Genomic DNA, 23669 nt, shown 5'->3' on the forward strand with positions numbered 1-23669 from the left:
ATTATGCAGTGCCCTTCTTTGTCTCGTCATAGTTTTTGTTTTAAAGTCTGTTTTGTCTGATATAAGTATTGCTACTCCAGTTTTCTTTTCATTGCCATTTGCGTGGAGTATCTTTTTCCATCCTTTCACTCTCAGTTTTTGAGTGTCTTTAGGTCTGAAGTTTGTCTCTTGTATGCAGCATATATATGGGTCTTATTTTTTTACTCAACTGGCCACCCTATGCCTTTTGATTGGAGCATTTAGTCCATTGACATTTAAAGTAACTAGTGACAAGTATGTACTCGTTATCATTTTGTTACTTTTTTTCTGGGTGTTTTAGTAGTTCCTCTCTGTTCCTTTTTTCTTCGTTTGCTCTCTTCTCTTGCGGTTTGATGGCGTTCTTTATTACATCTGGGTTCATTTCTCTTAATTATTTGTGTATTTATTATAGGTTTCTGGTTTGTGATTACCATTAGGTTCATATATAATAACCTACATATATAGTAATCTATTTTAAGTTGATGGTCCCTTTAGTTTGACCTCTTTCTAAGAGTTCTACTCTTTTACTCACCTCCTCCCACATTTTATGTGTTTTTTCTTTTTTGGTGAGGAAGACTGGCCCTGAGCTAACATCTGTTGCCAGTCTTCCTCTTTTTCTTTTCCCCTCCTCAAAGCCTCAGTACATAGTTGTATACAGTAGTTGTATGTCCTTCTAGTTCTTCCACCTGGGATGCTGCCACAGCATGCCTTGATGAGTGGTGTGTACGTCCATGTCAAGAATGTGAACTGGCAAACCCTGGGCCACCAAAGTGGAGCACATGAACTTAACCACTGGGCTGGCCCCTACATTTTATGTTTTTGATATCATATCTAACCTCTTTGTGTGTGTGTATCTGTTACCCTCTTACCATGGAAATAGGTAATTTTAGTACTTTTGTCTTTTAACCTTCGTATCATCTTCACAGGTGATTAATCTGCTACCTTTACTATATTTTTACCTTTACCAGTGATTTCATTGCCTTTTTTGGGGATAATTTCCTTATTCCTATTTGTGGTCTTCTCTTTCCCACTTAAATACGTCCCTTCAGCATTTCTTGTAAAACTGGCTTCTTGGTGGTAAACTCCTTTACTTTTTGCTTGTCTGGGAAACTCTTTTATCTCTCCTTCCATTCTGAATGATAATCTGAATGATAAAGTATTCTTGGCTATAGGGTTTTCCTTTCAGCACCTTAAATATATCCTGCCATTCCCTTCTAGCTTGTAAGGTTTCTGCTGAGAAGTCAACTGATAGCCTTATGGGGTTTTCTTTGTATGTAACTTGTTCCCTTTCTCTTGTGGCTTTTAGGATTCTCTCTTTATCTTTAATTCTTGACATTTTAATTATAATATGTCTTGGTGTGCACCTCTTTGGGTTTATCTTGTTTGGTGCTCTGCTTCCTGTACCCAGATGTCTGTTTCCTTCCTCAGGTTAAGAAAGTTTTCAGCTATTATTTCTTCAAATAGATTCTCTGCTCCTTTGTCTCTCTCTTTTCCTTCTTGGATACCTATAATACAAATGTCAGTGTGCCTGATGTTGTCCCAGACATCCCTTAGACTATTCTCACTCTTTTTAATTCTTTTTTTTAAATCTGTTCAGCTTGGGTGATTTCTTCTAGTCTTTTGTCCAGGTCGCCGATCTGTTCTTCTGTATCATCTACTCTGCTATTGAATTCCTCTACTTAATCTTTCATTTCCAGGACTGTATTCTTCATTTCTGACTGGTGTTTTTTTATATTTTCCAACTCCTTGTTGAAGTTCTCACTGAGTTCATCCATTCTTCTCCCCAAGATCAGTGAGCATCCATCCTTATGACTTTTTGTTTGAACTCTTGTCAGGTAGATTGCTTATTTCTGTTTCATTTAGTTCTTCTTCTGGGGTTTTGTCTTGTTCCCTTACTTGGAACGTATTCCTTTGCCTCCTCATTTTGCCTCTTTCTCTGTGCTTATCTCTACATATTAGGTAGGTCAGCTACGTCTCCTTACCTTAGAGAGGTGGCCTTATGTAAGAGACGCCTTATGAGGCCCAGCAGTGTGCTTCCCTCTCATCAGCTGCTCCAAATGTTCCAGGAGTGACCCCCTTGTGGGCTACATGTGTCCTTCTGTTGTGGCAGGTTGCTCTTGCTGCAGGTGCCCGGGGAGGCTAGGCTGTCCCCCTGGCCAGCTGGTTGTAATGCTCAGCTGCGAGTGGCTGCTACAGACCCTTCAGTCACTGAATCAGGCATGGGGAGCCCCAGCACAGTTGGCTGCAAGGTCTAATAGCATATTCCTGTTGCAGTTTTTCTTTTGAGTAGGCTCCCAGCATGGTTGGTTGCTCGATTCAGGGCTTACAATTACTGTAGGCCTCTGGCCTGCAAGGCTCTTGTCAGCTCTCTCAGGCTTGCTGCTGAATGAGGCTGGCCCCAGGCACAGGAGCAGCCAATTGTTTCAGGCTTTGGAAGGTGTGGTCAATCCGCTATGCGGCTGTTTGAGAAGCACAAGTCTTCTACAGCTAACAAGCCCCACTGCCCATATGTCAACCCACTGCCCACTGTCAACCCAATTCTGCCCTGTGCTCGCGCCCTGACCCCCTGGAGCAGACCCAATTGCCCTACTGCCGAGGTCCCACACACTCCACCAATGCCCCACACACTCTACTCTCTCCTCGCACACACCCTGGCCCACAGAGGCGGACCCACTCCTCTGGCTGCAGAGGATCCAGGCACCCAACCTATGCAGCCCACAAGTTGCCCAAGGGCTTGCTTTTGGGTGGGGCCAGTCCCTACGGCAGGCAGACTACCGTGGCTGAGCTGGATTAAATCAGTGCTCTAGGAGGTGGGGCAGACCCTCAGCTAACAGGCCAGGGGAAGAACTTGGATGGCACCTGCCAGAGTCTGTGTCAGCATGCTGGTACTAGGTCACAATAACAGCTGCTGCCAATGTCTCAGTCCCTGGAGAGTTCTCACCTCTCATCAAGATACACCCAGAGCATATTGGGTGAGTATCTTTTCACCAAAGGACTGGGCACCTTCCTTTCTAGTGATTATAGGTTGCTTTCTGAAATGCGTGAATTTGTGCATGGGCCTTTTAAGAGCTGGCTTTTTTCAACTTATGTCTGATAGCTTTTCTGGGGGTATTCTCCATTGTCAGTAATAGCCAGCAAAGTCAGATACTATGACACTCATCTCAGTTGTGTTGAGTTCAAAGGATGCTTATAGCAGTAACAATCCCCTGCTCAGGCCCCCAACTCCTTCAGGAAAAGCTGACTACCTTACGATTGCTCCCAGCAGCCCATTAAGTGCTGCAGCTTGTGAAGGTGGCGTTTTTCCCTACAGAAAGAAATTTCTACCTCTTCCATCTCAGTCAGGACTGTCCCTTGTTGTGGGGGTTCTTTTTATCCAGTTTTCAGTTCTCTCTCAGGGGTAATTGTTCCAAGAATAGTTTAAATCAGTTATGTCCATGCGAGAAGGTAGGTTCAGTGTCCAACTACACCACCATCTTGACACCTCTCTAGAATGTAGTCTTTTGAGTCTGGCTTCCTTCACTAAGCATAATGCATTTGAGATTCATCTATACAGTTGGGTGTATAAGCTACTTCAGCCTTTTAACAGTACCATTCAGTACCTGGTTTCAGTAGACTGCTACTATTTCTACTGTCTACACAATAAAGTCCAAATTTCTAACAATCATACACAAAAATATTCACAACCTGATTCCATTTCTACATCCAGGTACTCCACTCACCTATTCCTCTTACAATCACACTAGTAGTCCTCACAGTCTTTGAACGGGCACTTTCATACTTCAATGCTTTTGCCCATCTGTTGCTTTTGAAATGCCCTTCTCCTTCTTTCTTTGCTCACTTAATGAACTCTAATTGTTCTTCACTCACTCATCAATTGTGATCTCTGTTGACCCCTTACCACTAGCACACTACACTATACCACACCACACACACACAGATATTCCTGTTCCTAACTTCTAATAAGAAGTTCTTGGAGAAGAGGTAGCAAGGTATAAGTAATACTCTCATTAATGCTGTTAAAGTACTTTAGCCTATCTGTATTATAGCCCTAATCATACCGTATCATACTTTGTGTTTATGTGCCTGCCATATTGGGTAGGTTGTGAGACTGTTGAAGACAAAGACTTTGTTTTAGTCATGTTCTTCCTTCCAGTTCATAGCACAGTTCCTGGCAGAGAGTAATGGCTATATAAATAACGAATACATGAAGTAGCACATGAGGGGTGGCATGTCCCCAGATGTCTTTTAAGATGTCTTAAGTGTTTAATGCACACTGCCTCTCCCCAACACCTCCCCCACCCTTGTCAAAAAACTCTGAAAGCTACTCCCATAGAAAACCTCTTTATTAGAACAGGAAATATAATTATCTATTTTTTTCTGTTTCATTCATTTTTTAATTGGTTTATTTCTCACCTAAGCAAAATCAATTAATACTGTCATTAACAAATATTTATTGGAAACTCACTGTCCCTTGTCTTGGCAAAAAGGTAAGTAATCTCATTTTAGTAGGATAAATAACTTATTTTTACTTCACGTTCAGACCGTGTTAAGAGTAGCAGTGAGTATTCGTAAACTGCTTGCTGTAACATTCCACATGACTGGTGTCTCTAACCCAGTGTCAAAAGAGATTAACTCTTGAGAAGTTTTCAGGTTCTTTTTACAGCACTTTAGCATCTCATACTCATTAGAAACATTATACAAATGTACACACATGCAAGTATTTCTCATAACAAATACACTAAGGTCAACAACGATGTTTTACATGATGAAGAGAGAATTTACTCATGATACTGAAAGAAAATTTTATTTTGAACTACATACTATATATACTCAACTTTTTAAAAAGCATTTGGCAAACCATATACTGTTCATTTAGCTTTTCCTTCTTTTTCAGGTGTTAGGAAGCTAAGAGTTAGGACAAGACTACTTTTGACGCTTCCTTCAGGTAAATAAATGCGTGACTTCAGAGTCATATAAAGATAGCACTTCTACTGACACATATCTTTCAGAAATTTCCATGAATGTCTTTTTATTGCTAATGTTTATCAAAGTTATAACTGCTGCTCGTGGAAATTATAAAGTGCACATATGTCTCAGTTAATATTTTCAAAATTAAGAAACACACTAGTAATATCTTTGGTTATGTCTACCCTGAAGCTTCATCATTCAAATGTTATTAACATAGAATTGGAAATGATTTGGATAAGGTATGTTAATTTGTATTAAGCAAATATTTTGAGGCAATTTTTTCTTTCCAAAAAATTTAGAGGTGTTCTACAGGAAACACACTTTTTCTAGGGGAAAAAAGCAAATAAGTAAAATAATTTCTATATTAAAAATATTTTATTTGTTTTAGTCAATTCTAAATTTGTGAGAACAGTATGGGCTGAAATAAGGATAACATCTGCTGTATAAGGTAAAGTTTCCTTAAGTAAATTAAAAATATTAATAAGTTTTAAAGAAATATATATAAAGGAAACAATATATAATGGAATAAACTTCTTTACATTGCATGAAAATCTTAAGTGTACACTATTTATATATTTAACTCATTACAGTCAGGCTAAATGAAAAGCTCTACTTAATAAATTGAGTTACTGTGAGTACATGAAAGAATAAACTGTTTTTCTATTCAAATTAAAAATTAAACTCTATTACTTATACTAATCACTCAATTAGATAAGCCTTTTCTGTTTTGCCTACATATAAGGTGTTACTATAAGAAGTTAAATGTGGATGGTCCTTGTTTAAAAAAAAAAAAAAAAAAAACCCAGGGACCAGCCCAGTGGCACAGTGGTTAAGTTTGCGTGCTCCATTGCTGCAGTGGCCCAGGCTTCACCGGTTCAGATCCTGGGTGCAGACCTATGCACTGATTATCAAGCCATGCTGTGGCAGGCATCCCACATATAAGATAGAGGAAGATGGGCACAGATGTTAGCTCAGGGCTAATCTTCCTCACACACACACACAAAAAGCCCATCATGTTAAAACCTAAGTTTTCCAAAGGCAGTTAAGAGTTAAATAGATAAACACTGAAGAGTTTCCACTGCAATAGTATCTGGTGACGGTGGTGGTGGCAAAATAGCTTTAGGATTTTTATCCAAAGTATTACATCTTAGAATTAGCAATTCTGATCTAGTGAAGATAAACAATTATCTCAAGTTTCACAACGCATTCTGGGTATGACAATGGTCCCAAACTGGAATTTAGTACTAGAACATAAATATATCTTACTGTTAAGTAATATAAACTTAACTATGAACTTATTAAATACTTTACAAGCTTACATTCCCAAAGAATTATTAATTTATTCACAATGTATTTTCAATTATTGGCTTTGCTTCTCAATAACTTCATTATTAGAGAGGTTTATCTGGTTTTAAAAGTCTCCTTTCTGCAGCACTCTACTGAATGTTGACTAGAAGTTTTTTAAAAAACGGACACTAAGATTCCTGGGTTACAAATTTAAAATCTAATGAAATGATCTAACTAAATGCATGTTTGCAAAGAAAATGCTCACACACCCTTGATGATAATGGCACTAATGGAGCCAACATATAGTGTATATATTAATCCTTAGATTACAACTCTTAATCAAGGTATTAGAGAGTTTACATGTCCCACAGTAGTTTGGCCTTCTGTACATAAACTGGTTAAAGAATACCTATTACCATTGAAAATATGTCCTAACTTCCTCCTTAAATGCCATGGAAACAGACAGCAAAAGAAATATTAAGCCATTTCATAATATCTAGTTGCTCCATTAACTCAACTGTACTGTGGTTGTTTTTGAGACTCTTCTCCAAGTTCAAACATGTCAGGCTTGTTCTTCAAGCCTTTCAAGTTGGGACTTACATTAAAAAAAACAGTGCCAAGCAAGAAGTTTAAGTAAACATAAAACCTTCATAAAAGTGATTACAGGAGTTCAAGTTGATTGTAAATATCTTCCTCATCAACATGTCAAGTTCTAAAACCAAAAATTTTCATTGGTCTTATAGTCCATTTGTTGTTATAATTTCTTCTTTGACCCACAGGTTGTTTGAACATATATACTGATTTTTAAGTATACGGGTTTGTTCTCATTGTCTTGTTATTGATTTCTAGATTAATTCCACTATGGCAGAAAACATAATTTCAACCCTCTACATCTGTTGAAAACTTACTTTAAAGCCTAAGACATGGTCAATATTTGTAAAGAAATGAATTCTGCAGTTGTATAGTGTAGTGTTTTATGAGGTCAAAATTGTTAAGTCTTTAAATCTTACTAATTTTTAGTCTGTCTATACCATCAATTAGAGAGAGAGATGTGCTATAATTGCTATGATATGAATTATCTGTTTCTCTTTGTAGTTCTTTCAAAGTTACCTTTGTCTATTTTGAGAATACGTTACCAGCTGGATGCAAATTCACAAGTTATTATATTCCTGGTGAACTGAACCTTCCATCATGATGAGATGATCAGCTTTATATCTAGTAATACATTTAGCCTTAAAACTCATTATATTTGTTATTAATATGGTTACACTTTTTTTTGGTTAATGTTTCATGATAAATCTTTTTTCAGTCTTTTAATTTCAATTTTTTGCACAACTATTTTTAGATGTGTATAGTTAGATTTTTTTTAAAAAATCCAGGCTGATAATCTTTGTTTTTAACTGCAGTATTTAGTCCACTTAGATCTAATATAATTACTAATAATTTGAGTCTAAATCCATCATATTATTTCAAGGTTTCTATTTGTTCCAGCCACTTCATGTTCATTTTTCTTTCCTATAATTGAATTTATCTTATTTTATTGTATTATTATTTCTAAAAGTCTTTCCTGTATTCTCTCTTCTAGTTTGGAAGTTATACATTATGTTTCTATTCATTTAATAGTTTCCCTAAAAATTACAACACACTTGGGGCTGGCCCCGTGGCCGAGTGGTTAAGTTCGTGCGCTCCGCTGCAGGCGGCCCAGTGTTTCGTTGGTTCGAATCCTGGGCGCGGACATGGCACTGCTCATCACACCACACTGAGGCGGCGTCCCACATGCCACAACTAGAAGGACCCACAGCTAAGAATATACAACTATGCACCAGGGGGGCTTTGGGGAGAAAAAGGAAAAAAAATAAAATCTTTAAAAAAAAAAAAAATTACAACACACTTAATTAATGTCTAAAGAGCAATCAGTATCTTTATTCTTCTTCTCAATAATACAAGGACCTCAGAATACACTAGTATACTTATCCTCATTCCCAACTTATATAGTATTGTTATTTATTTTAATTATTTTATTTCAGCCTATCATTAGATATTGTTTTATATTGTCAATTTGTGCTTAAATTTATCCATATAACTGCTGTTTTGTGATCTTTCTTTCTCGAATTCCTGAGCCTCTAATGAATACTTTCCTTCTGCCTAAATTCTATGTTTTAATATTTCCTTGAGTGAGGATCTGCTGGTAACAAACTTAGTTGTCTGGAAACCTCCTTATTTTTGTCCTCATTCTTGAAAGATATTTTCACTGGACATATAATTCTAGGCTGGCAGTTATTTTCTTTCATCATTTCATTTCTATGACTTCTATTGTTGCTGTTGAGAAAACACCAGTATTCCTTTGAAGATATTTTGGCTTTTTCCCATCCTTGGGCTTTCTTAAAGATCTTATCTACTTTTTCTTTTTTCTCTCTCTCTCCCTTTTTTTCTTCCCTCTACCAATCTATCTATCTATCTATATTTCTATTTATCTTCTGAAGTTTCACCACAAGCACTCTGGGTTTGGATTTCTTTTATCCTGATGGGGATTTGCTATGCTTCTTGCATCAGCAGACTGTCTTTCACCAGCTTTGAAAAGTTCTCAACCATTATCTCTTCAAATATAATCTCTGCTCTACTCTCTCTCCTCCTTCTTAGAGTCTAATTAGAATTATGCTACGTGTTACTCTATTCTTCAGGTCTTTCTAAAAAAAATTTTTTTTAAGCTATGCTTTTTGGTGAGGAAGACTGGCCCTGAGCTAACATCTGTTACCAATATTCCTCTTTTTTTTTTTTTTTGACTCCTCCCCAAAGCCCCGGTACATAGTTGTATATCCTGACTGTAAGTCATTCTAGTTCTTCCATGTGGGATGCTGCCACAGCATGGCTTGAAGAGTGGTGTGTAGATCCACACCCAGGATCCAAACCAGAGACCCCTGGGCTGCCGAAGCTGAGAGTGCAAACTTAACCACTTGGTCATGAGGCCAGCCCCTAAAAAATTCTTATAATAGAAAATTTCAAAGGTAGAACAAATATTATAATGAACTTCCATGTTACCACTACTCAGCTTCAAAAGTTATGAACATTTTTTCCAATCTTGTTTTGTCATTCCCTCCAAATATTGTCCACATACACACACATTTTCCTTCTAGAGTATTTAAAAGCAAATCCCAGAATTCTATCAGTTCAACAGTAAATAATTCAGTACATATCTCTAAAAGATAAATACATTTAAAATTTCTCCTTCTCATTTCCTCCACTTTTGCCAAGGTATTCATTTGTTAAATGAATTGGGTCATTTGTCCTGGAGGATTTCCCACATTCCATTTTGGTTGATTGCATCTTCATGATATCATTAACAGGTTTGTCTGTCCCCCGGTATTTCTTGTAAACCGACAGCTGTAACAACCAGCGGCTTGACTTGTTCTCACTTTAACTCTTTGGCAAGTATACTTTATAGTTAGTTCTATATACTTGCCGTTGCAATATATCAGGAAGTACAAAATGACTCGTTGCCTTACTCTTAATGATATTAAGATTGATCACTAGAGTTGAATATAAGCCCGATCCATTCATCTATTATAAAACCTCTCCACTAACAGTTTTAGCAGTTATACTGATTGCTGCTAGATCCATTATTTTATTAGCAATTACAAAATGATGAGTTTTCTAATGATATCATTCTATCTGCATTTCATAGCTAGAATCCTATGGGAAAACCAATTATCTTGAAATATATAGCTCATAAAAGAAAATCAGAATACTTCATTCTTTTCCTCTATTTATCAATTTACACAATAAGGAGTTGGTGCCCTAGCAACCTCCAAAGTCAATTATTTTGGTATTATCATTACAAATTCATGATATTTTATATATTTGATTTGTTTCAATCCTTCTGCAGATATTTATTCTTTTTTACTCATGCAAACATGACCCACTATCTCCAGCATTTAATGCACCTGAGAGTAAAATCTTTACTTTGTAGACAACATGCCTTTGAAATTCAAAACTACTATCAGGATATGTCTAGGTTTGGATCTCATTCCATTCATCTTGCCTGGTACTTGTGAGCCCTTTTAATCTAAAGACAAAAGTCTTTCTCCAGCTCATATACAGACTCTTCTCTCTCTTTGACAAATTATTTTCCTCTATCTGTTCTCCTCTCTGTAACCCTATTATAACTACAGTGAATCTCCTGACTCTATCCTTCATTTTTATTTTTCCTCCCATAATTTTAATCTCTTCAGCTTTTCACCTCGAATTCTAAAGAGAATTTTTCAAGCTTATCTTTTAATTCATTAATTGGATGCTCTCTAATATACTATCAGTTGTTTATAATTTTAAAATCTGAAAATTATGTTTTTTCATATTTAGGATCTTTTCCCTATTCTCAAATTATTTTTTACCATTTTTGGAGGGAAATTTCAAACCTACAGAAAAGTCGCAAATATAGTACAATAAAAACCCACATATGCTTTATTTAGATTCACCCATGATGAACATTTTACCTCAGATCATTATTTTGGTGACTACTTACTCTTGTTTCATTTATCAAGTTAGACTAAAAATACTGCTTTTTTTTTTTTTAAACCTTTGTTTTTGTGCTGCTCATTTTACAGTTGGTCATTTACTCATTTATGGCTAAGATTAGTCCCCTTTTTATGACCAAATTTTTTTGCAAAATTTAAGAAGGTGCTCATTTTCAGGTTTACACATGATACTGAGAATGAGTATCTCCTTAAGAATGAGGCACCTACTGCCAAAACTTAAGGAGACATTAACTCTTGGGTTTAAACAAGTGCCAAATTTGCACTTGCATGACCCCAAGAGTTAGTGGCTTCTTAAATTTTGCACCCTAGTTATCTCTCTTGCCTCACCAGAGTCCTGGCCCTGCAGTGCATGCTGTTGTAGGTCTTTTCATTTTTTTGTTTCTGTTGGTTTCTTATTATTACAGAGCAAAGTTTATCCTGTACTGGGTGTTGAAAAGGGTTCTGTCATAGTTTGTACAAATCTGTTCAAATACTCTAGTTACATTCCTCTTCTTCACACAGTAAAGGGTTAACTAACCTTTCATTCACATTTATCATCAATATTGTACCCTAAAGCGATCCTGCATCAATAACACTCAGTTGACCATTTTTTACTAATTGCTTAGACTTCATAAAGCATTTAGCAAATAAGCCAAACTTACGACTCATTCTTTATCATTAAAGTATGCAAATAATTTACTTTCCTTATTAAGGTTCTTTCCCTATGTGAGGGCACTTCTGTCTCCATAAGAAAAAACGGCAGCTCAATCCTCAGCTGGAAAACTGTGACAGGCACTTTAATTCAGTTACTCCAGAATATAGTGATATAAAAGAGCAGCCTTTTCAAAATCACACTTAATTACTCTACAAGATTGTTTCAAAAGGCAAGCATCCTAGTCATGGTTTGTTTTTTAAAATAAAATTCAGCATTTTCCTCTCTCTCACTGAATACAGTTAGAAAAATCAAGAGGCCAATTCTTAGACATGTCCTCAACACTATGGTTGCTGGTTCTTTTAGTTTGTAAAGGCCTTTAAGTGGGTTACTGCTACTGCACATTTGTCTGTCAGATTTGCCCCATCTGTGCACCAGGCTGGGACTAGAGTGAGGCAAGGCAGTGTCTAGAGCACAGACTTAAGGAGGCATTCACTCTTAGGGTGGTGCAGATGCAGTGTCTTAATTTAAACTGTGTGCCCTAGGAGCCTTTCTTGTTTCACTCTAGTCCAGGCCCTCCAGCGCACACAGCCAAACATATTTTAGAATTGATATCACAGGTGCCAAAAAAAAAAAAGGTTTCTCAGTATCCTCATCAGTAATTTTATGCTCTGAAAATTACCATATCTTTTCAGACACCATTATATAAATGTAGTGAATTGATTTTGAAGGAAATACTATTCAACTTTTGACAGCTTGGGTTTTTGTTTGTGTTTTGTGTGTGTGTGGTTTTTTTTTTTGCATTCTACTGTACTGTTCCTAGACTTCTTTATGCTCAGTTGCAAAATATTATGATGCTTTTCCTCTAAAGTTTGCATGATTGGTTTTCAAACTCCACTTTAAAATGGCTGTTTCAAGTAGTTATTATTCAGGTTTTTTCATAAAACAGACACCAAGATTTGGACTTATTTGCATCTCTACTATAAAACACAGATTTTAAAGATTTCTTTTTTTTAAAGATTTTACTTTTCCTTTTTCTCCCCAAAGCCCCCCGGTACATAGTTGTGTATTTTTAGTTGTGGGTCCTTCTAGTTGTGGCATGTTGGATGCCACCTCAGCATGTCTTCATGAGTGGTGCCATGTCTGCACCCAAGATCCAAATTAGAGAAACCCTAGGCCGCTGAAGCGGAGCACACGAACTTAACCACTTGGCCACGGGGCTAGCCCCTTAAAACACACATTTTAAATAAACACCTATGGCAAAGCCTGCTAACTATTCTCTAATATCCATTCTACTCTTCTTCCTTAGCAATAGAACTCTTGATTTTTAGCTAGATAATCAATTGTCCAGAATAAAGATTCATTTTCTAGTCTTCCTTGCTAGATGTATCTGTGGGCATTTTTTGTTCTTTCTTCTTGTTTGTTTGTTTCACTGAGGAGGATTCGCCCTGAGCTAAGATCTGTGCCAATCTTCCACTGTTTTATACGTGGGTCGCCACTATAGCATGGCTGACGAGTGGTCTAGGTCCACACGTGGGATCCAGGCCCACAAATCCAGGCCACCAAAGTGGAGCATGCCAAACTTAACCACTACACCATGGTGCTGGCCCCTCTTTCTCCTTGCTGACGGGAATGCAGCACATTGGCTGTGGCTCAAACAGCCATCCTCAGTCACAAAGCAGAAGTCTATGCTGAGGATGGCAGATGAACAAAACAAAAACCCTGATGACTTTGTGAGGTTACTGCATCAGCACTGAACCGTCAATGTTTTCGAACAGAAATAAATTTTTCTTTTATTTAAGCTGTTATTTGAAGCTTTCTATTGGCCACAGATTATCTTAATTCCAACTGAAATTCCATTAACCAGAGAGACTTATTTGATTAATGAGATCTTAAAAAATAACTATTCTGGGAGGCTCCATGTACACATTAAGAAAAAGTAGTTGATTCAATGTAATTTGTTCTTAACGTTTAGCTAAAGTCAGCCACACTGAAAAAAGGGTAGCTAAGCATGGGGGAGATAGGAAATTCCAGAACACAATCTATTTTGCAGGGAGAAAACAAGCTCAACTAAGTTATTATTTAAAAAAGTAAAGGCACACTGAATGCATTCCAGAAACAAGCAGATACAACTAAGGCTGATTCCTAAGGCCCAGCTATATCCTCTGCGAAGGGTTCTGGAAAATCTCCTTTTATCTTTATAACAAGTTATCCTTTTTGCTTAAGCAAAAAAAAAAAAAAAAATCAACCAAATGGCTTTTTCTGTTTGTCTTAATCAAAAAAGTACTGACCAAAAATAGAAAAAGTAATACACACAGTAGGGCCCCACTTATTCAGTATTATTGAGGAATAGGGTATTCTGGGAATTAAGGTATCCCAATAAGTAAAAATTTTACACGTAACTTGAGCTTACCCTCCGCCCCACCCCTCGCAGCTGTCACTGAATGCAGTTTGGCATTTCATTTTATAAAACAACTGTGTATTTAACATTTTTTCAATTAAATTTTTATCTTCATTCTTTTTATGATTTTCCTTGGAAGGTTTGAGACATTTTCATAGGAGGAAGTTAATAGTCTGATTGTGTGTTTATTTCTTTTCAGCATGAATAGCCCACAGGTATCATTCTGCACAATTTTGCACAGACAGAAATGAGGGTAAAGAGATTTCTAGAAGGAGGCCTTTATGTGCAAAAGCTGAAACACGTGTTTGGTTTGCAGTTTGAATTTGCTGCTAGGACCAATCAAGGGGACTGCTGTATGTAACTTTGACTTTGGTTTACCCCGGGCTTCTCACAGTTTCTGCAATCTGTACTCAAGTTCAAAAATATCCAAGTGTAAACCTTGGGTCTTTGCCAGAACTTTCTGGCAAAGAGGTAACAACATGAGCGAAGGCTTGAGTTATTTAGCTGGGCCTTGAGATGTGGATGGGGTTTCCACTTTTAGAGATGGAGGAAGTGGACAGTAGTATCACTGTCAATTACTGGAGCCTCACCAATCAGGATCTTTGAGGGAGCCCTTCTCCACTTGACCAAGCTCATTTCATCATCGAATGCACAGTGGGGCTCCTCTCCATGTTATCACAAAAGTTTAAGTTTAATTTATCTTAATTCTTTATTGTCATTGATAATTAGCTGTTAATACTGTGATTTTTATGGAATTGGGTATGTATAGTGTTTACTAATATACTTTAGCAGATGTATCTGGCAAAAATTTCATTTATGTTCCTAAGCTCTTTCTTATAATCTGAATCGCATTTTACACTAAGTTGCATGAATTACATCTAGCAGTTGAGAATTATGTATTTATTAACTTATATTCACAGTCAGTAAATGGTGGTCAGCCACCACTGAGCTTAAGTTATTTTATTTTGTTGGATGGTTGTGTGTTTAATGTCAGGTTAAATCTCTAAACATCGGTCTTTTTTCCTAAGTTGTATTAAAAAGTGTCACAGTTTTCTCCTTTTACAAATGCAGAAATCAATTGTCTGAAGTGAGGAGTTTATGTAGATTTACAACACAGAGGGGTCCTTAGCTGCCTTCAGGGATAGTTTGAAATTATTTGTAATGTAAGTACATGCTTATTATCACTCTGTTTGTTTAAATCCTGGTCTTGGTTCTTTTTCATAAATTTTCTTAAGAATAAGTAGTTTCAGGTGACAGGTGGGAGATTAATCATCTGGCTGAGCACCTGCCATTTTCCGACAGTGAGTGCTCTTCAGCTTCTGCAGTCAGTTGCTATTGAGTGCAGTTTGGCATTTTGTTATACAAAACAATTGTGGTGTAATATCCTTTTATTATTCAACTAAAATTTGAGCCTGTTTTTTTCCAAAAGCTTTATTTGAACTATTGTCTCCTCTTCAATTTATAAATAAGGAAAATAATTGGCCAAGAAACATACCTTTTTAAGCATCAAAACTGTAATAATTTTAATAGAAATGTTTTGATATAAAACACACTTTCTTGCTTTCTTAAATGGAATATTGTATACTAAGCATAGTAAGATTCTTTCAGGTTGTCTCAAGGTTGCCAAAATGGTAAATTATTTTACTAAACTTTAATACGGCAAAGTCTTCAGGAACTACTTGGATATAATATATAGGTCTATTCCTGTGATGAATAAGACCCACACTATTGTGCTTTCTCAGATGTCATTTATCATATTTTATTATTGTCAGTATGCTATTGATTTTAATCTTCTTCCTTATCTCACATATAATTGTGTAGTTAGTAGTTTCCAATTTTGGGGGGGGGGGGGGGTTTGGCAATGGTCCACTTTTTTTTCAAATGAAATCTGACATAAATTCCAATGTATGAAATGAACGAATGTGGATTTGTGCTGAGGAAGGAGAACGGGGCGTCCAGGGCCTGCTGCTAACCCTCCCTCCCTGGTTTCAGTGCAGGACACCGAGGTGTCTGAAGGAACTCCAGGCCACCACCAAATAGTTTAACACCCACTGCTCAGACCTAAGGGTGCCTTCCTCTATTCTTAGGGATACATTTTTTTAGGAAATGTCATCTTGTATCTTCTCCAAAAGGCAACAACAACAACAGAAAAGATCCATAATCTCATTACTCAGTAACCTCTATCAGTATAACAAAAACAGAAGTAAAACATGTATAAGGCTCGAAATTCAAACAATATAGAAATGCAAAAAAGGAAAAGTAATGCCTTCCTCAATCTTCTGTGTATCTTCCATTCCACCAAGACTCTTCTTATCAAAGGTAACCACTATTAAGTTGCCTGCGATTCCTTCCATAATGGAGATGAGTGTGTACGTCTGTGTGTGTATGTATATACATGTGAATAAAGATTTTTAAGTAAATCTTTATACAATCAGAAAGAATCATACTATACTGTTATGTACATTGTTATATCAGCAATCTTTTTGAAAATTAATTTTTCACAGTTGTGTTTCACATAGTTGAATTATCCAAACTAGCTTTCAGATCAGCAGATGGCTACTGTGGATATGACTGATTGTGTTTCTACTATCTGTGTCTGAGCATAATGAGGCATTTTCCAGGACAAGTATAGTGGTAAAATGCCCAGCCTTTCCTATAAACATCATTTATTCTACAATGTACCTGCAATGGGATACTATCTTCAAAATAATGTAAAAAATAGCTATGTTATACTTCACTACAAGAGAACTTAATCACCATATGTAATAATGTTTCTATGGAAAAATACATTTAGAGTTCCAACTCGGAACTGGAAACATCTCTCTAGAGGTAGAATGGCACAATGGGAAAGTATGGGTTTTAGACTCAAAAGACTTGAATTTTAATCCTGGCACTGTCACTACTAGTTTTATCACTTTGAGCAAACTACTTAACTAACATTCAGTTTCTCATATGTAAAAAGGAGATAATAGTTACGTACTTCTCAGGTTGTTCTGTGGATCAAATGAGTTAACAGAATACTGCCTGGCACGCCATAGGCACTGTTAAATTCCTTTCCATCCCCTACAAAGGGATTATGATTTTGTGATTAGCTTCTCAGATGGACTATAGAAGAGGGATGAGGAAGGGAGTACACAACGAGGGACTAGGGCTTCAGGGAGATAAGGGCTAGGTGTAGGCATTCTTTTTTGTTTTTGAGGAAGATTAGCCCTGAGCTAACATCTGCTGCCAATCCTCCTCTACTTTATATGCGCAACGCCTACCACAGCATGGCTTGCCAAGCGATGCCATATCCGCACCTGGGATCTGAACTGGTGAACCCTGGGCTGCTGAAGCAGAACATGCAAACTTAACTGCTGCGCCACCGGGCCTGCCCCTAGGTGTAGGTATTCTTGATGGTTAGATTGGATAAAGCACCAACATGGCTTCTGGATTCTGATTAGTATCCCAGTTACTCTCTTTAGTTTCACTCTCATGGTACAGGAATTAGCCATTTCCTTTGCTTTATATTTCTACCATCTGCTGCTTTCATTTAGACCCACCCTCCCCATCCCCTTTCCCCAGCCAAAGCAAGAGAGAGTTTAGTCCCAGTTTCTCCTCTTAAAGTTATAAGTATAAAAAGACACCTGATATAAAAACACCTGGAGATTAACTTCTAGAATGGCAGAGTGAGGACCTCAGTGAAGGCACTATCCTTCTAAAACTATGAAAATACAGGTAAAACAAACAAACTATTTCAGAACTGTGGCATTTAACAAAAGTCACAGAATGAACTGAAAAATCCAAGAGAAACTACTGAAACCTTGATATCCTTGAGAAAAACAGCAGCCCAGAAACCTGAGGTAAAATATGGTCCAGATATCACACAGTTAATGAAGACACCAGTTCCAATCCTGTCTCTACTGGCTAGGGGACCTGTGACATTTACTTTACCCCTCTGAGTTCAAGTTCATCTCGTTTTATCCCCCTACCTCTGAGAATCAAATAATGTAATACGGCAACAACAAAACTCCCATGAGTAGATGGGCAAGACTTATTTACCTAAAAAAACTTGCTAAACCCAACATCTCTACCTTACACATAGAAGATATTATACTATTTGAAATCAAACCATTTAAAAGCTTTAGACTTTGTTCCAACACTGTTTTACCTTTCCACGTAGTTATCATGCATTAATATTTCTAAAAGAGTGACAATAAGGCTAAAACTGTAACTTGTCATAAATCCAAGTGACAATATTAAAACTCTTTGACAAAGCATTTCTCTGTATTGAACCTTAAACTTCCCAGTACATTTCTCAAAGGATGATTTCCTTCCTCTGTGTTAATGCAAGCTGTCTCTCATACCTAGCTGCTTTAGAGTACCCTTTCTTCAATGCTCCAACCCTACACTTATAATGTCTTTCTTCCTCTGATTTCAAAACATCATTTTAAAAACAAATCTTAACCCAAACCATCCAATCCATACTGTACTATAAACTTACAGGCTTTCAAACATATTTACAATGTTGCAGTATAATGGATTTACTTAGATTTTAAACCATCAACAACAGCTAACAATGACTTTTCTTAATTTGAATTAAATTGCAAGGGAGAAAAAGAACAAACACTAATGCTACGTGATTTACTAAGAATAAGCTCCTACCTTAGGAGAAGTAGAGAGATCTCTTCCTGCAGAAACAGCTGTGTTTTCATTCACTCCTCCTGTCTTTGGTGAGATGGCTGGTGGGGCTGGGGCTTTTCTTTTCACTCTTCTTTCAGTCTCCAGTTCTTGAATTGGGTTTACCAAATTATTTGGAGGAGGAGTTGGTTTAGGTTCATAAAAAGGATTTGACCTAAATGAAAGAAGAATTATTGTTAAATGTTCCTCTAAAAGTAGTTTATTCCCAAGTAAGGTATTTTCATTTGTAAAACGAAAATACTGAAAACAATACGGAAAAACACAAACCAATGATAAGCTACAATTTGAAAACAATCACTGTTAATCTTTTCTTTTGTTAATCATTAGCAATAAAAATTTTCCCTCTCAGAAAGTATTTTTTAGTTTTTTAAATACAAGGTCACGCTCAGCTCTAGTATATACAGAAAAATACATACAATAACAGTAAATGCTATATATTCTCCAGACTCAAGGAAAAGGAAATAAGACGTGGAAATGTTGGGGTTTTTTTTAATGCTCCCCACCAAACATGGTTCTTGCATTTCATCCCTTCCTCTGTATTAAATTCCCTTTTCATTAGGGAACATCTTTTAGAAGTTCATTCAGGGAGGTTCTGTTAATAGTAAATTCTCAAAGGTGTTGAAAAGGTATTTATTCAGCCTTACACTTAAGTGACAGTTTAGCTGGGTAGAGAATTCTAGTTGTCAGTTAATTCATCTCAGCACTTTATAAGCTCATTGTCAGCCTAATATTGCTCTTCTGTAAGTCATCTTTTATTTCTGGTTGTTGTTAAGATCTTCTCTTTGCATCTGGTTTTGAGCAATTTTATTATATGTCTAGGTGTAGATTTCTTTTTAATTTATGCTGTTTCAGACTCCCTGTATTTCCTGAGTCTGGAGATTCATGTGTTTTATAGTTTTGGAAAATTATCAGCCATTATCTCTTTGATAGCCCCTTCTCTATTCTCTTCTTTAGAAAATCTTATTAGATAAATGTTGAACTAGCTCTCTCTATATTTTTACAAATTTTTATTTCTCCTGTGCTACATTCTGGATAATTCCCTTACATCTATGATCCAGTTAACTTTTTGTCTCTTCATCTGTCTAATTTAATGTTCAATTCTCCATGAATCTTTAATTTCAATAAGCATATTCCTCCATATGACTGTGTGTATAATACTTCAGGTACAGAGAATATGAGTCATTAATCATTTAGACATATTTATTTTACAGTCTCTGATAAATCTATTATTTGAAGTCCTTGCATGTATAATCCTGGTGTTTCTTTGTCTCCTGACTTTCTCTTAGCAAACTGTTTCCTTGTGTGTTTTGTAACTCTAGATTGTGAGTTCAGAGCTTAATCTGAAGAATTCCTGTGTAGTCTGAGCCGGGAGTGCCTCTCTTCAGAGTGTTTTATGCTTGCATTTGCCAAGCACTTTAGGAGCCACTTTCTTTGTTACTTTCTTGGCTTGGGGATTCCCAGACCATCCTGCCAACATAATGTCAAATCCACATGAGGGTGGGCCTGTGCTTATAACTTTTCAGAGAAGACTGTTGTTTTCTTTACCTGCAGTCTGGATCAAGGCAGAAAATCTTCCTTGTTAACTCCCTTTATGAGCAGATGGATTCTTTTCCCAGTTAGTTATCTATAAACACAACTATCTGGTATACATGATGATTACTCTTCCTATTACACAGTAATAAACTGTTATTCTGGTTCTTATTTATTAGATTGTTACTTTTTTCCCCAACACCTGTCAGTCCCCTAGAGTTCAATATCCTGCATGCATAGTAACAACAGAATTTCTGAGTCTACAAAGGTAAGGACCAGATCACCCAAACATAGCGATTATACCAGTGGAATTACACCTTGTCATATAAGACCTGTACTGGTGATAGCCTTCTATTTCAATTGTGCATGTTCTTTGACCTGCAATAGTACCAAACTCATGTAGAATCAGTAACAAATTATCTACACCCCTGCCTAAGGATTTATATACAGTCAGGTCACATGAGACTCTGGGTACCAAGTATATCTAGACCAGAGATGGGAAATATACCATACTTGTGATGTCCATACTCATGGCAATGATTAGTGTTGTGACTCCTTCCCATTGAGCTGGGGGTATAGCCTCAGAATCTCTCTCACCCCTGCTCAGAGTAGTTGCTTTTAACTGAATGAAGTTGGCACCTACATAGAGACCTATTTCCTATTCCTCATCTTCTTATGTCTGTGCATTCAAGAGAAAAAGAGCAGGAAACATATATTTGAAAATTAGCTTTACAGACCAAAATATTCTTGCCTAGTAACCAAGACATGCTTGAAGTATTTACATCCCATGCTTACCACCTGCAGAAGAACTTGGGGAAATCAAAGCAAAGACCAATGTTAAAATAACTATGTGTTCAGAAAAAGCTAAACATGCTCTCTGAAAAGAGGTAGAAAAGGTATTGGATCCTGCCTAGAATGGAGGGCTTGCCAATAACATTATTAACCGACATTTATAAAATACTCACACTCTGCTAGGCACTGTTTCAAGTGTTTGACATGTATTAACCCATTTAATCCTTACAACAATCTTGTTTACACTGCTAATTTTATCAATAGCCTCATATAGCTGTTTTTCAAACTCTAAAAGTAGTTTAGAGGGAGGTAAATATAAAGAAATGGGATAAAAATGAATTTTTTTTAAAACTTCAAAACTTAGAAAAAAATCTATTTTTCCCCCCCAAAAACTTACTACTTGCCAGCTGATGTTAAATGTTTTAGGACTAAACAGACTCACTTCAATCTAACTGAATTAACTCAGTTGTGAATTATTTGGGTGGTATTTTTAAAAACTATTCTTAGTTAAACATCTCCATAACGGATTTCCATAGTAGTTTGTAAGATGGTAGCTCTTAGAATAATAATTATTATTAATTCATTAGGTAAGTATAGCTAGTTTAAGGAAAACTCAGAAGTGTTAGAGGATATTTATATTACAAAAGAAGTTGTGCTTAACAGAAAAAAATGACAGAATTCCTTAAAACAGTCAATTCTTCAGTGCATCAGATAATAGAATTTATAATACTTAGTTGCATGCAACTTCTAGAAAACTTACCTAGTAGGTATACAAAGGTATCTAGATACTGTCCTTTTTCTTCATATCTCTCTGCCTGCTTCTAACCACTTAGGTCTCCCTCTAACCACTGGAATATTGGTATTCTTTGTACAGTGAAGGTAAATGCAAGTAGAAAAGAAGCTCATATCAATTGATTTTCAAATTTGGTTCCTGAGGCTCATATTACTAAAAACATAATCAAATTGGACATTTTCTTGAAACAATGAGAGCTGTATTTCTCAATCTGTTTTACACTATGACATGTAGTGAAAATGAAATTTGCATGGCATGACAGAGTAAACAAGAAGCTGCTGGAAAATGGAGGTACTGAGGACCTGAGCTGCTCTGGACCAAAACTGACGGCCAAAAGGACTAAGGGAATCAGTATCTCTTCACACCTAAAATCTACCTGTGAGATAACAGTGTGCTGGGCACCACCACCGGTTAGGTACTAAATCAGAATAAGGACAAGAAGCCTCTACTTCTAAGGGCTTTGAATGATCTTCCTTGTAGATCAGAGATTCCTAAGTAGAAGTGAATTTCCTACTCTTTAAGAACGAACAGGATATGTTTCCATTTATATGAAATGTCCAGAATAGTCAAATCCATATAGATACAAAGTAGATTAGTGGTTTTCAGGAGATGTGGGAAGGGAAGGAGTGGAACTAACTAGTGATAGGTATGGGATTTCTTTTTGGGGTGACAAAAATGTTCTGAAATTAGATAGTGGTGATGGATCTATAACACAGTGAATAAACTAAAGACCACTGAAGTGCACACTTTAAAATGGGGAATTTTAAGTTATGTGAAGTATATATTAATTTACAAAATGCTATAAAAAAGAGTGAATAGGAATATTGTATATATATGATTGTGAACACTGCTTTCTCTGTAATGTGTTACATAATTGCTGATTAACGCACTTTTAAAAATGTTTAGTATTTTTAGTAAAAAAAATAATTTAAGGAATTAACACAATTTCCACATTCTGCTGATCATCTATGATTTGAATAATCTACTCCAGAGTTTCCTACATCACTCTGAATAAACAAGAATTATTTTTATCCTTCTACTGTACACTTGAGTAATAGATGAGTTATATCATTAACTCATTATGAATTCAAAATTCATCAGTTATATTAAGTTGAAAATTAGACAGAATAATTTTAAATGACATTATTTAGAAATGATGACATTTGTTTAGAAAATAATTCACCTAGGAAGAAGAATTATACAAAGAAAAACTAAAGTTGATTAGAAACTGGATTAACAAATATACTGAAAAAATAATAGACAGAAAGCAAGGGTATAGTGAAATTTGTACTCTTTTCCTCTCACTTTGAAAATGTATTTTTTTTTGAAAAACAATCCAAATTTATTAAAATGAGTGTGTAGCTTCTCTGAATAAAATTCAGAGAATTTTAATGAGGAACTTTCCTTGAGAAACTGACACACAACCATATGAGAAACGATTTCATGCTGGACCTCAAAAGTCACTTCATAAATTTTTTGAAGAAATAGTATTGCTTTATCGGTTTTCATTTTTGCTACATAAACTGGAACGGCTGAACCCCAAACATGAGAAAACTGAGAAACCCATGCAGTTGCCAAGCGTAAAGGACAAGTGCTAAAAGCACTGAAGGGCGTATACTTTCCCTTGGAGGTGATGGATATGCTGAGGTTCTGAAAGTTGTTCTACACGTCAAAGCACTATTTCTTTGTGATAGTTTTATGTCAGAGGATACAGGAAGAGTTTGGTAATGAAAGATGAGTCATATAGGCTTTTTACTTGATGAAAGGTCACAAGTGTACACTGAAGAACAAATTTCGGAAGATTTCTGCTACTGAAATGGGACCTACAAACTTTGGGGAAAAAAGATGAGAAATACAAAATAAGTAATTAATATAGAGTTCTTCTTGGACTCTCACATTAGCTGATGAGCAACCTTTAGAATTTCTGCGTATATTCCAACAAAAAAAGCTGGAGTGTTTATAGGCTCCCTCTGGTAACCTCAGATGACTGAGTAATTTAGAATGCTCTTTATTCATGGGAAACTTGTAAAGACTGTG

General features: G+C 36.3%; 1 protein-coding gene across 10 annotated transcripts in view; it reads right to left on the reverse strand.

The window, feature by feature from the left end:
* The window catches only part of EHBP1 (EH domain binding protein 1), a 403867-nt gene that overhangs the window by 150587 nt on the left and 229611 nt on the right, over positions 1–23669 (reverse strand). For all 10 annotated transcript variants that reach the window (XM_046660551.1, XM_046660550.1, XM_046660552.1 and 7 more), the window contains one exon: positions 18482–18671. In XM_046660551.1, the coding sequence (XP_046516507.1) occupies positions 18482–18671 (190 nt within the window). The remainder of the gene's footprint in view (positions 1–18481; positions 18672–23669) is intronic.

This window comes from Equus quagga, chromosome 5 (genome assembly GCF_021613505.1).
Source record: "Equus quagga isolate Etosha38 chromosome 5, UCLA_HA_Equagga_1.0, whole genome shotgun sequence".
Classification (NCBI taxonomy): domain Eukaryota; kingdom Metazoa; phylum Chordata; class Mammalia; order Perissodactyla; family Equidae; genus Equus; species Equus quagga.